Source organism: Ovis aries, chromosome 17 (genome assembly GCF_016772045.2).
Source record: "Ovis aries strain OAR_USU_Benz2616 breed Rambouillet chromosome 17, ARS-UI_Ramb_v3.0, whole genome shotgun sequence".
In the NCBI taxonomy this organism is placed as follows: domain Eukaryota; kingdom Metazoa; phylum Chordata; class Mammalia; order Artiodactyla; family Bovidae; genus Ovis; species Ovis aries.
Genome location: NC_056070.1, coordinates 28,997,777 through 29,012,596, shown reverse-complemented (window position 1 = coordinate 29,012,596; position 14,820 = coordinate 28,997,777). Strand labels below are relative to the sequence as shown.

The following is a 14,820-nucleotide window of genomic DNA, read 5'->3' as shown; positions in this document are numbered from 1 at the left end:
AAGGATCGAGAAGATGCAAGAAACGTTTAACAAGGAACTAGAAGAAATAAAAAAGAGTCAATATATAATGAATAATGCAATAAATGAGATAAAAAACCCTCTGGAGGCAATAAATAGTAGAATAACAGAGGCAGAAGATAGGATTAGTGAAGTAGAAGATAGAATGGCAGAAAAAAATGAATCAGAGAGGAAAAAAGAAAAACGAATTAAAAGAAATGAGGACAGTCTCAGACACTGCCAGGACAGTGTTAAACGCCCCAACATTAGAATCACAGGAGTCCCAGAAGAAGAAGACAAAAAGAAAGACCATGAGAAAATCCTTGAGGAGATAATAGTTGAAAACTTCCCTAAAAGGGGGAAGGAAATGATCACCCAAGTTCAAGAAACCCAGAGAGTCCCAAACAGGATTAAACCCAAGGAGAAACACCCAGTTTAGTTCAGTTCAGTTCAGTTCAGTCGCTCAGTCATTTCCAACTCTTTGGGACTCCATGAATCACAGCACGCCAGGCCTTCCTATTCATCACCATCTCCCGGAGTTCAATCAGACTCACGTCCATCGAGTCAGTGATGCTATCCAGCCATCTCATCCTGTCGTCCCCTTTTCCTCCTGCCCCCAATCCCTCCTAGCATCAGAGTTTTTTCCAATGAGTCAACTCTTCGAGTGAGGTGGCCAAAGTACTGGACTTACAGCTTTAGCATCATTCCCTCCAAAGAAATCCCAGGGTTGATCTCCTTCAGAATGGACTGGTTGGATATCCTTGCAGTCCAAGGGACTCTCAAGAGTCTTCTCCAACACCACACTTCAAAAGCATCAATTCTTCGGCACTCAGCCTTCTTCACAGTCCAACTCTCACATCCATACATGACCACAGGAAAAACCATAGCCTTGACTAGACGGACCTTAGTCGGCAAAGTAATGTCTCTGATTTTGAATATGCTATCTAGGTTGGTCATAACTTTTCTTCCAAGGAGTAAGCGTCTTTTAATTTCATGGCTGCAGTCACCATCTGCAGTGGTTTTGGAGCCCCCCAAAATAAAGTCTGACTCTGTTTCTACTGTTTCTCCATCTATTTCCCGTGAAGTGATGGGACCAGATGCCATGATCTTCATTTTCTGAATGTTGAGCTTTAAGCCAACTTTTTTACTCTCCTCTTTCACTTTCATCAAGAGGCTTTTTAGCTCCTCTTCACTTTCTGCCATAAGAGTGGTGTCATCTGCATATCTGAGGTTATTGATATTTCTCCCAGCAATCTTGATTCCAGCTTGTGCTTCTTCCAGCCCAGTGTTTCTCATGATGTACTCTGCATAGAAGTTAAATAAGCAGGGTGACAATATACAGCCTTGACATACTCCTTTTCCTATTTGGAACCAGTCTGTTGTTCCATGTCCAGTTCTAACTGTTGCTTCCTGACCTGGATACAGATTTCACAAGAGGCAGGTTAGGTGGTCTGGTATTCCCATCTCTTTCAGAATTTCTCACAGTTTATTGTGATCCACACAGTCCAAGGCTTTGGCATAGCCAATAAAGCAGAAATAGATGTTTTTCTGGAACTCTCTTGCTTTTCCCATGATCCAGCGGATGTTGGCAATTTGATCTCTGGTTCCTCTGCCTTTTCTAAAACCAGCTTGAACATCAGGGAGTTCACGGTTCACACCCCAAGACACACATTAATCAAATTAACAAAGATCAAACACAAAGAACAAATTTTAAAAGCAGCAAGGGAAAAACAACAAATAACACACAAGGGGATTCCCATAAGGATAACAGCTGATCTTTCAATAGAAACTCTTCAGGCCAGGAGGGAGTGGCAAGATATACTTAAAGTGATGAAAGAAAATAAACTACAGCCCATATTACTGTACTCAGCAAGGATCTCATTCAAATATGAAGGAGAAATCAAAAGCTTTGCAGACAAGCAAAACCTGAGAGAATTCAGCCCCACCAAACCAGCTCTCCAACAAATGATAAAGGATATTCTCTAGACAGGAAACACAGAAAGGGTGTAAAACTCGAACCCAAAACAATAAAGTAAATGGCAACGGGATCATACTTATCAACAATGACCTTAAACATATATGGGTTGAATGCCCCAACCAAAAGACAAAGACTGGCTGAATGGATATACAAACAAGATCCCTATATAGGTTGTCTATAAGAGATCTACCTCAAAACAAGGGACACATACAGACTGAAAGTGAAGGGCTGGAAAAGATATTCCACACAAATAGAGACCAAAAGAAAGCAGGAGTAACAATACTCATATCAGATCAAATAGACTTTAAAACAAAGGCTGTGAAAAGAGACAAAGAAGGACACTACATAATGATCAAAGGATCAATCCAAGAAGAAGATATAAAAATTATCAATATATATGCACCCAACCTAGGAGCACCACAATATGTAAGACAAATGCTAACAAGTATGAAACAGGAAATTAACAATAATACAGTAATAGTGGGAGACTTTAATACCCCACTCACATCTATGGCTAGATCAACTAAACAGAAAATTAACAAGGAAACACAAACTTTAAACGATACAATAGACCAATTAGATTTAACTGATATCTATAGGACATTTAACCCCAAAACAATGAATTTCACCTTTTTCTCAAGCACACACGGAACCTTCTCCAGGACAGATCACATCCTGGGCCATAAATCTAGCCTTGGTAAATTTAAAACAATTGAAATCATTCCAAGCATCTTTTCTGACCACAATGCAGTAAGATTAGATCTCAATTACAGGAGAAAAACTATTAAAAATTCCAAAATATGGAGGCTGAACAACACGCTGTTGAATAACCAACAAATCACAACAGAAATCAACATATACATTGAAACAAATGAAAATGATAATACAACAACCCAAAACCTGTGGGACACTGTAAAAGCAGTGCTAAGGGGAAGGTTCATAGCAATACAGGCATACCTCAAGAAACAAGAAAAAGGTCAAATAAATAACCTAACTCTACACCTAAAGCAACTAGAAAAGGAAGAAATGAAGAACCCCAGAGTTAGTAGAAGGAAAGAAATCTTAAAAATTAGGGCAGAAATAAATGCAAAAGAAACAAAAGAGACCATAGCAAAAATCAACAAAGCCAAAAGCTGGTTCTTTGAAAGGATAAATAAAATTGACAAACCATTAGCCAGACTCATCAAGAAACAATGAGGGAAAAATCAAATCAATAAAATTAGAAATGAAAATGGAGCGATCACAACAGACAACACAGAAATACAAAGGATCATAAGAGACTACTATCAGCAGTTATATGCCAATAAAATGGACAACGTGGAAGAAATGGACAAATTCTTAGAAAACTACAACTTTCCAAAACTGAACCAGGAAGAAATAGAAAACCCTAACAGACTCATCACAAGCATGGAAATTGAAACTGTAATCAAATCTTACAGCAAACAAAAGCCCAGGTCCAGACGGCTTCACAGCTGAATTCTACCAAAAATTTAGAGAAGAGCTAACACCTATCCTACTCAAACTCTTCCAGAAAATTGCAGAGGAAGGTAAACTTCCAAACTCATTCTATGAGGCCACCATCACCCTAATACCAAAACCTGACAAAGATGCCACAAAAAAAGAAAACTACAGGCCAATATCACTGATGAACAGAGATGCAAAAATCCTTAACAAAATTCTAGCAATCTGAATCCAACAACACATTTAAAAGATCATACAGGTGGATTCATGTCAATGTATGGCAAAACCAATACAGTATTATAAAGTAAAATAAAGTAAAAATAAAAAGTAAAAAGAAATAAAAATAAAAATAAAAGATCATACACCATGACCAAGTGGGCTTTATCCCAGGGATGCAAGGATTCTTCAATATCCACAAATCAATCAATGTAATACACCACATTAACAAATTGAAAAATAAAAGCTATATGATTATCTCAATAGATGCAGAGAAAGCCTTTGACAAAATTCAACATCCATGTACGATAAAAACTCTCCAGAAAGCAGGAATAGAAGGAACATACCTCAACATAATGAAAGCTATATATGACAACCCACAGCAAACATTATCCTCAATGGTTAAAAATTGAAACCATTTCCCCTAAAGTCAGGAACAAGACAAGGGTGCTCATTTTCACCGCTACTATTCAACATAGTTCTGGATGTTTTGGCCACAGCAATCAGAGCAGAAAAAGAAATAAAAGGAATCCAAACTGGAAACGAAGAAGTAAAACTCTCACTGTTTGCAGATGACATGATCCTCTCCATAAAAACCCTAAAGACTCCACCAGAAAATTACAGAGCTAATCAATGAATATAGTAAAGTTGCAGGGTATAAAATCAACACACAGAAATCCCTTGCATTTCTATACACTAATAATGAGAAAATAGAAAGAGAAACTAAGGAAACAATTCCATTCATCACTGCAACGAAAAGAATAAAATACTTAGATCTACCTAAAGAAACTAAAGACCTATATATAGAAAACTATAAAACACTGGTGAAAGAAATCAAAGAGGACAGTAATAGATGGAGAAATATACCATGTTCATGGATCGGAAGAATCAATATAGTGCAAATGAGTATACTACCCAAAGCAATCTACAGATTCATTGCAATCGCTATCAAGCTACCAACGGTATTTTCACAGAGCTAGAACAAATAATTTCAAGATTTGTATGGAAATACAAAAACCTCGAATAGACAAAGCAATCTTGAGAAAGAAGAATGGAACTGGAGGAATCAACCTGCCTGACTTCAGGCTCTACTACAAAGCCACAGTCATCCAGACAGTACGGTACTGGCACAAAGACAGAAATATAGATCAACGGAACAAAACAGAAAGCCCAGAGATAAATCCACGCACCTGTGGATACCTTATCTTTGACAAAGGAGGCAAGAATATACAATGGAGAAAAGACAATCTCTTTAACAAGTGGTGCTGGGAAAACTGGTCAACCACTTGTAAAAGAACGAAACTAGATCACTTTCTAACACCATACACAAAAATAAACTTAAAATGGATTAAAGATCTAAACGTAAGACCAGAAACTATAAAACTCCTAGAGGAGAACATAGGCAAAACACTTTCCGACATAAATCACAGTAGGATCCTCTATGACCCACCTCCCAGAATACTGGAAATAAAAGCAAAAATAAACAAATGAGACCTAATTAAAATCAAAAGCTTGTGCACAACAAAGGAAACTATAAGCAAGGTGAAAAGACAGCCTTCAGAATGGGAGAAAATTATAGCAAATGAAGCAACTGACAAACAATCTCAAAAATATACAAGCAGCTCATGCAGCTCAATTCCAGAAAAATAAACGGCCCAATCAAAAAATGGGCCAAAGAACTAAATAGACGTTTCTCCAAAAAAGACATACGGATGGCTAACAAACACATGAAAAGATGCTCAACATCACTCATTATCAGAGAAATGCAAATCAAAACCACAATGAGGTACCACTTCACGCCAGTCAGAATGGCTGCGATCCAAAAGTCTACAAGCAATACATGCTGGCGAGGGTGTGGAGAAAAGGGAACCCTCCTACACTGTTGGTGGGAATGCAAACTAGTTCAGCCACTATGGAGAACAGTGTGGAGATTCCTTAAAAAACTGCAAATAGAACTGCCTTATGACCCAGCAATCCCACTGCTGGGCATACACACCGAGGAAACCAGAATTGAAAGAGACACGTGTACCCCAATGTTCATCGCAGCACTGTTTATAATAGCCAGGACATGGAAGCAACCTAGATGTCCATCAGCAGAGGAATGGATAAGAAAGCTGTGGTACATATACACAATGGAGTATTACTCAGCCATCAAAAAGAATCCATTTGAATCAGTTCTAATGAGGTGGATGAAACTGGAGCCGATTATACAGAGTGAAGTAAGCCAGAAAGAAAAACACCAATACAGTATACTAACACATATATATGGGATTTAGAAAGATGGTAACGATAACCCTGTATGTGAGACAGCAAGGGAGACACAGATGTATAGAACAGTCTTTTTGACTCTGTGGGAGAGGGAGAGGGTGGGATGATTTGGGACAATGGCATTGAAACATGTATAATACCATATACGAAACAAATCGCCAGTCCAGGTTTGATGCATGATACTGGATGCTTGTGGCTGGTGCACTGGGATGACCCAGAGGGATGGTACGGGGAGGGAGGAGGGAGGGGGGTTCAGGATGGGGAACACATGTATACCTGTGGCGGATTCATGTTGATGTATGGCAAAACCAATACAATACTGTAAAGTAATTAACCTCCAATTAAAATAAATAAATTTATATTTTAAAAAAACAACAAAAAAAGAAAAAAAAAGAAAATTATAAGACAGCAATGAAAGAAAGCAAAGACAACATAAAGAAATGGAGAGACAATCCATGTTCCTGGGTAGAAGAATCAAAATTGTGAAAATGACTATACTACCTAACGCAATCTACAGATTCAATGCAATCCCTAGCAAATTAGCAATGGCATTTTTCACAGAATTAGAAGAAAAAATTTCACAATTCATATAGAACACAAAAGACCCCAAAAAGCCAAAGAAGTCTTGTGAAAGAAGAATGGAGCTGGAGGAATCATCCTTCCTGACTTCAGTTTATAGTACCAAACTACAGTTATCAAGACACTATGGTACTGGCACAAAAACAGAAATATAGACCAATGGAACAAGATAGAGAACCTAGAGATAAAGCCACACACCTATGGGTACCTTGTTTTTGACAAAAGAGGCAAGAATACACAATGGGACAAGAACAGGCTCTTTAATAAATGGTGCTGTGAAAAGTGGACAGCTACATCAAAAGAATGAAATTAGAACAATTCCTAACACCATACACAAAGATAAACTCAAAATGGATGAAAGACCTAAATGTGAGACCAGAAACTATAAAACTCTTAGAGGAAAACATAGACAGAGCACTTGATGACATAAATCAAAGCAAGATCCTCTATGACTCACCTCATAGAGTAATGGAAATAAAAACAAAAGTAAACAAGTGGGACTTGATTAAACTTAAAAGCTTTTGCAGAGCAAAGGAATCTATAAGCAAGGTGAAAAGACAGCCCTCATAATGGGAGAAAATAGCAGCAAGTGAAACAACTGACAAAGGATTAATTTCCAAAATACACAAGCAGCTCATACAACTCAATACCAGAAAGACAAACAACCCAGTCAAAAAGTGGAAAAAAGACCTAAACAGACATTTCTCCAGAGAAGACATACAGATGGCTAATAAACACATGAAAAGATGCTCAAAATCGCTCATTATTAGAGAAAAGCAAATCAAAACCACAATGAGCTATCACCTCACACTGGTCAGAATGGCCATCATGAAAAAGTCTACAAACAAGAAATGCTGGAGAGGGTGTGGAGAAAAGGGAACACTCTTGTGCTGTTGGTGGGAATGTAAATTGATACAGCCACTATAGAAGACAGTATGCTGCTGCTGCTGCTAAGTCACTTCAGTCGTGTCCAACTCTGTGCAACCCCATAAGACGGCAGCCGACCAGGTTCCCCTGTCCCTGGGATTCTCCAGGCAAGAACACTGGAGTGGGTTGCCATTTCCTTCTCCAATGCATGAAAGTGAAAAGTGAAAGTGAAGCTGCCCAGTCATGTCTGACTCCCAGTGACCACATGGACTGCAGCCTACCAGGCTCCTCCGTCCATGGGATTTTCCAGGCTAGAGTTACTAGAGTGGGTTGCCATTGCCTTCTCCGAGAAGACAGTATGGAGATTCCTTAAAAAATTAGGAATAAAACCACCGTATGACTCAGGAATCCCACTCCTAGGCATATTATACCCTGAGGAAAACAAAATTGAAAAAGACAGATGTATCCCATTGTACACTGCAGCACTACTTACAACAGCCAGAACATGGAAGCAACCTAGACGTCCATTGACAGATGAATTGATAAAGCAGTTTTGGTACATATACACAATGGAGTATTACTCAGCCATATAGAGGAACACATTTGAGTCAGTTCTCATGAGGTGGATGAACCTAGAACCTATTATACAGAGTGAAGTGAGTCAGAAGGAGAAAGATAAATATCATATTCTAATGTACATATACAGAATGTAGAAAAATGGTACTGAAGAATCTATTTACAGGGCAGCAATGGGGAAACAGACATAAAGAATAGATTTATGGACATGGGGAGAGGGGAAGAGAGGGTGAGATGTATGGAAAGAGTAAGGTGGGAATTTACATTTACCATATGTAAAATAGATAGCCAATGGGAATTTGTTGTATGGCTAAGGAGACTCAAACGGGGCTCTGTATCAACCTAGACAGGTGGGGTGGGGAGGGAGATGGGAGAGGTTCAAAAGGGAGGGGATGTATGTATACCTATGACTGATTCATTGTGAGGTTTGACAGAAAACAACAAAATTCTGTAAAGCAATTATCCTTCAATAAAAAAATATATTAAAAAGAAAAAAAAATAAAGAATAAATTTTAGGGTCTTCTCTGGTGGCCCAGGGATAAAGAATCTGCTTGGCAATGCAGGAGACACAGGTTTGATCCCTCGTCTGTGAAGATCCCACATCCTAAGGAGCAAGTAAGCCCATGCTCCACAACTATTGAGCCTGTGATCTAGAGCCTGGGAGCCACAAATATTGAGCCTGTGTGATGCAACTATTGAAGCCCTCATGCCCTAGAGTCCCTGCTCTACAACAAAAAACACCACCACACTGAGAAGCCTATAACTAGGGAGTAGCCCCTGCTTACCCCAACTAGAGAAAAAGCCCACTCAGCAACAAAGACGGAACACAGCCAAATAAAGAAATAAAATTATTAACAAATTTAAAAAAATAAAACAAAAATGTCTTAGTTTTAATTAGTAATATGATAAATATGCCACACACACACAAAAAATACTTTTTGGAGTCCTGAATGGTTTTTAAGTATACTGAAGAGGGGTTCTTAAACCAAGGTTGAGAAACTAAGCCATCATATAAAAAGCATTATTCTCTTTTTAGAGAAGTGGAAACTAAGGTTCAGGCCATTTGCCTGGAGTCACTCAGCAAGCTGCTGACAGAATCAAGAAGAAATCTTCATCTCTTTGTCTCTAAAGCCTAAGCTTTTAAATTCCAGGTCAGAGCTATTCCTCTCTCAGTTTTAATTGGTAGGTAAGATGGTGTAGTGAAAAGATATGCATTTTTGGAACATAACGAGTATATATTTCAAATAAATAATACATTTATAAGGTCTAAAGAAACTTTCTGAGGCATAATAAACATTCAGAGATACACAAATCATAAATTAGTACACTGAGTGCACTCATGTGACCAGCAACCAGTTCAAGACAGAGAATGTTATTACCAGTACCTTTAAGCCAGTTGCCCCTTTCTTCTTGATACTACAATCCTCCAAAATTAACCATTATCCTGACTTCTAAAACCTTTTATTAGTTTAAAATCTGTAGACAAAAGTAGAATATGGAGCCAGAATTCAGGCTGGATTTCTAATTCCTGGCGGAATGACCTTCTAAATTCATTTTATTTTTTTAAGACAGTTTTATTTTCAATGGAATAGTCATACAAATGCCTCACATCTCAAAACTGCATTTTTTCAAATGTGTCTGATGGTAAAAATCATCTGGAATACTAGGTAGAAAGCCCAGATTCTCCTAGACCAGTGGTTCTGAAAGGACTGGCAGGGATACCTTAGAACCTGTAAGAAACATAAGTTACTGACTCATATCCTAGACTTCTTGAATCAGAAACTTGGGGAAGAGGATAACAATCTTTATTTTAATAAGCCCCCAGGTGATTATAAAAAACACTAAAATTTGAGAACCACTGTACTAATACATAACCAATAATTTGGCAAAAAGAAACACAACTGAAATGATTCCATATTTTAGATTAAAAAATATTTCCAATTTTTCACAAGCAAAACATTACTACAATGAATATATTTATTCATATATTTTTATGTATAACAATTTCTTAGGACAGGTTCCTAAAATCTATGTAATGTCACCATCAAATTAGTTGGTCAAAGGATATAAGCATTTCTAGGCTCTTACTGCCAAGCTGCCCTCCAGAAAGATTTTTATAAATCACACTATTATGAGAAAACAAAATATTTCAAACTAAAAATATTTAGTTAGGGACTTGATATTGTAATAAAGGACAGAAATGGTAGCGACCTAACAGAAGCAGAAGATATTAAGAAGTGGCAAGAAAACACAGAAGAACTGTACAAAAAAGATCTTCACAACCCAGATAATCACGATGGTGTGATCACTCACCTACAGCCAGACATCCTGGAATGCGAAGTCAAGTGGGCCTTAGGAAGCATCACTATGAACAAATCTATGGATGGAGATGATGGAATTCAGTTGAGCGATTTCAAATCCTGAAAGATGATGCTGTGAAAGTGTTGCACTCAATATGCCAGTAAATTTGGAAAACTCAGCAGTGGCCACAGGACTGGAAAAGGTCAGTTTTCATTGCAATCCCAAAGAAAGGCAATGCCAAAGAATGCTCAAACTACTGCACAACTGCACTCATCTCACACGCTAGTAAACTAATGCTCAAAATTCTCCAAGCCAGGCTTCAGCAATACGTGAACTGTGAACTTTCAGATGTTCAACCTGGTTTTAGAAAAGGCAGAGGAACCAGAGATCAAATTGCCAACATCCACTGGATCATCGAAAAAGCGAGAGAGTTCTGGAAAAACATCTATTCCTGCTTTATTGACTATGCCAAAGCCTGTGTGGATCACAATAAACTGTGGAAAATTCTGAAAGAGATGATCTGCTTCTTGAGAAACCTGTATGCAGGTCAGGAAGCAACAGTCAGAACTGGACATTGGAACAACAGACTGGTTCCAATATACGTCAAGGCTGTATATTGTCACCCTGCTTATTTAACTTATATGCAGAGTACATCATGAGAAATGGTGGGCTGGAGGAAGTACAAGCTGGAATCAAGATTGCCAGGAGAAATATCAATAACCTCAGATATGCAGATGACACCACCCTTATGACACAAAGTGAAGAAGAACTAAAGAGCCTCTTGATGAAAGTGAAAGAGCAGAGTAAAAAAGTTGGCTTAAAGCTCAACATCCAGAAAACTAAGATCATGGCATCTGGTCCCATCACTTCATGGCAGATAGATGGGGCAACAGTGGAAACAGTGGCTGACTTTATTTTTCTGGGCTCCAAAATCACTGCAGATGGTGATTGCAGCCAGGAAATTAAAAGATGCTTACTCCTTGGAAGGAAAGTTATGACCAACCTAGACAGCATGCTAAAAAGCAGAGACATTACTTTGCCAACAAAGGTCTGTCTAGTCAAGGTTATGGTTTTTCCAGTGGTCATGTATGGATGTGAGAGCTGGACTATAAAGAAAGCTGAGTGCTGAAGAATTGATGCTTTTGAACTGTGGTGCTGAAGACTCTCGCGAGTCCCTTCTACTGCAAGGATATCCAACCAGTCCATCCTAAAGGAGATCAGTCCTGGGTATTCATTGGAAGGACTGATGTTGAAGCTGAAACTCCAATACTTTGGACACCTGATGTGAAGAGCTGACTCATTTTAAAAGACCTTGATGCTGGGAAAGATTGAGGATAGGAGGAGAAGGGGATGACGGTGGATGAGACGGTTGGATGGCATCACCGACTCGATGGACATGGGTTTGGGTGGACTCTGGGTGTTGGTGATGGACAGGGAGGCCTGGTGTGCTGTGGTTCATGGGGTTGCAAAGAGTCAGACACGACTAAGTGACTGAACTGAACTTGATATTGTACCGGTGTTACTGGCTCCCAAAACAATTATACTTGAGATACACAGAATTTTTTATACTTAATTTTAATTCTTCATCTGGCTTTATAGCAATAATAATAATAAAGATGATTAAAATAATAGGTAACTTTTTTCACACATGTGCTAGGCATTCCACTATGTGCTTTATGAGAATTTAAAACTAATTATATTAAGAACTCCAGAAAAGGAGAATTACTATAATCTCTGTTTATAAATGAAGAAGGTGAAGCACAAAAAAATTTCCCAAGATCACAGAGTGAGAAAGTAGAATCGGACCAAACTCAAGAAGTTTGACCAGATTTTTCTTCAAAAGCTCGTGTGTTTCACAAAAGGAGACGCCAATATTCTCCACTGCAAGATCAATGCCAATTACAGTGTCTCATATATAGTAGACACCTAATAAATATTTGTGAAATCAAGATATTTGAATCTTATTATTTAGACTTAGTGCTTTAATAAAGCATAATATAATAAAGAATTCTCTCTCAATTTTCTACTATAAATTGCACTGTATTTAGTTTTCAATTTATTCAGTTTGGATTCACCTAGTCTTCATGCATGACACAAAGGTCTTTCAATCTAGTGATGCATACCAAAACAACTGTACATAGAACTTAGTAATATACATAAACATGAATGTACAAGTAATAAGCAGAATTAACATTTAACATTATTATTTTATGGATTCATTAACATTTTATAAAACTGCTTGAACTGTCGCTCAGTTAAAATTTCACATTTATAAATGAAGTACATTGCAGATATTGTGGCAAAATTTTCTTTCACAAACTTTTTCAACTTTGACTGTTCAATCCTGGACCTCACCAAACTTACTATGAAATAATAAACCAAAATGTAGCAAAAAGGAAGGACCATCTTCAGAGAAATAATATGGGACCAAGCAAGGTGTAGATGGAGAAAGGCAAAGACGGTAAGATAGGAGGGAAAAGGGGTGAGGAATGAGAACAAATGTGACTAAAAAAAAATAAAATAAAATTGAGTGTTAGAAATTATAGCAACAGAAGTACAACAGAGAGATGCTTTTTAGAAGTAGAATTCTCTTTTCTTGTTGGTTTGTTTTTTGAAGCTACAAATCTTATCTAGTTCTGCAGTCTTCTTTTTTTTAATAAATTAAATTTTTAAGTATTTACTGAGGTGTGGCTGACAATCACTGCCTATATTTAAGGTGTACAAACGAGGGTTCTTTTACATATGTCTGTCACAGCATTTTTTAAGAGTAGTAAGAAATGCATATTCTGCTACAGCTTTCAAAAGGTATTTAATGTCTGGTTAGAAAGCATTTTAAAGTCTAAATTAATTTTCATTTATTTATTTATATGTGAACATTAATGGGCTTCCCAGGTGGCAGTAGCGGTAACGTTGCCATTGCAGGAAACATAAGAGACATGAGTTCGATCCCTGGGTGAGGAAGATTCCCTGAAGGAGGGCATGGCAACTCAGTCTAGCATTCTTGCTTGGAGAGTCCCATGGACAGGGGAGCCTGGTGGGCTACAGTCTGTAGGCTTGCAAGAGACAGAAAGGACTGAAGCGATTTAGCATGCATGCATGCATGCACATTAATAAATTCTTCCTGAAATACTAGGCTAAAACAGAGCAAAGAATATGCTTTCCTCATTATTTTTTCCCCTCTATTACTTTTCAAATCCCTTCCCTTTATATGTTAAAAAGAATTCAGTGCTACATAATGCTCCTTAACAAGGTATATATAGCCTATCTAACTAATAAACGATATCACTTTTGAAAGACAAGAATTCCAAAACCAAATTTCCAAGGAATAAAAGACAATTCAACTTTTTACAGATAACTATAAAATCAAAATTTTAATAATGAATTTCTAATCCCCATTTATAAAATGAAGAAACTGAGGAACACAGCAAGGTATAAAAATGGGATTCAAATCCATAGAAGATATGAGATACCTGGCATACAAAATTGTAAATTAAAATAACATTCTCTTACATATAACCAAAAAAATTACAATGCTAAAAACAGGATATAAATAATATAGCTTCCCAAATATTTCGATAACCATACAGGAAGAAAAAAGGAGGAAAAGCATAATTCTAAAAGAAGTGTAAATTTAGAAAAATATAATTCCATAAACTTTGAAAACTGAAGAAAATGGTTATCAGAAGAAAACACGGGCAAAAATGTAAGTTTAGGCAAGTGGATAATTGATTCTTTTCTTCAAAAATTTTCTTTTGCATTAAAATATTTCACAACACACAAAAAATCATGCCAAAAGAATTAGGATTCAATTAAAATATATACATGGCAACTGTAACATACAGCAAGAGTACATATTACAAGTTTTGTTACCTGTTCACTACTTTGCAAACTGTAGGAAATCATCATGCTAACGATTTTGATATTCTATTATCATTCATAAATAATGACTGATCACAGATTTTTAGAAATTCTCTGTTTATTCAGGATAATAAATATATCACTCACCTGACTGGCCAGTTTTAGCTGTTCTTGAAGATTCCTGACTGTTTCGTCATCTGTATATATCTCATTTCCCATCTCTGTGCCAAAGGGAAGGGCCTCCAATTGTTTTGCAACAACAGCATCTTTTAATTCATTGTGCAACCTTTGGAAAAAACAGTGAACACAACAATAATCTAATTTTAGTAACAGTAGTTATTATTTCAGGGTCAACTAAATCAACATTTGGGTCAAAAATCACTATTTACACAAAAATCATTCCTAAGTCATCCTCTAAATGTAGAAGTATTTAAAAATCATTAAATAATGAGTCACAAGAAAAAACCTTCTGCACAACAAAGGAAAATATAAGCAAGGTGAAAAGAGAGCCTTCAGAATGAGAGAAAATAATAGCAAATGAAGCAACTGACAAACAACTAATCTCAAAAATACACAAGCAATGCATGCAGCTCAATTCCAGAAAAATAAATGACCCAATCAAAAAATGGGCCAAAGAACTAAATAGACATTTCTCCAAAAAAGACATACAGATGGCTAACAAACACATGAAAAGATGCTCAACATCACTCATCAGAGAA

General features: G+C 37.1%; 1 protein-coding gene across 5 annotated transcripts in view; it reads right to left on the bottom strand.

The window, feature by feature from the left end:
• The window catches only part of LOC101108690 (sodium channel and clathrin linker 1), a 183,321-nt gene that overhangs the window by 99,243 nt on the left and 69,258 nt on the right, over window positions 1-14,820 (bottom strand). For all 5 annotated transcript variants that reach the window (XR_009596990.1, XR_009596991.1, XM_060401008.1 and 2 more), the window contains exon 6: window positions 14,249-14,387. Coding sequence is in view for 3 of the 5 variants with exons in the window: in XM_060401008.1 (XP_060256991.1) it covers window positions 14,249-14,387 (139 nt within the window). In the remaining 2 variants the exon portion in view is untranslated. The remainder of the gene's footprint in view (window positions 1-14,248; window positions 14,388-14,820) is intronic.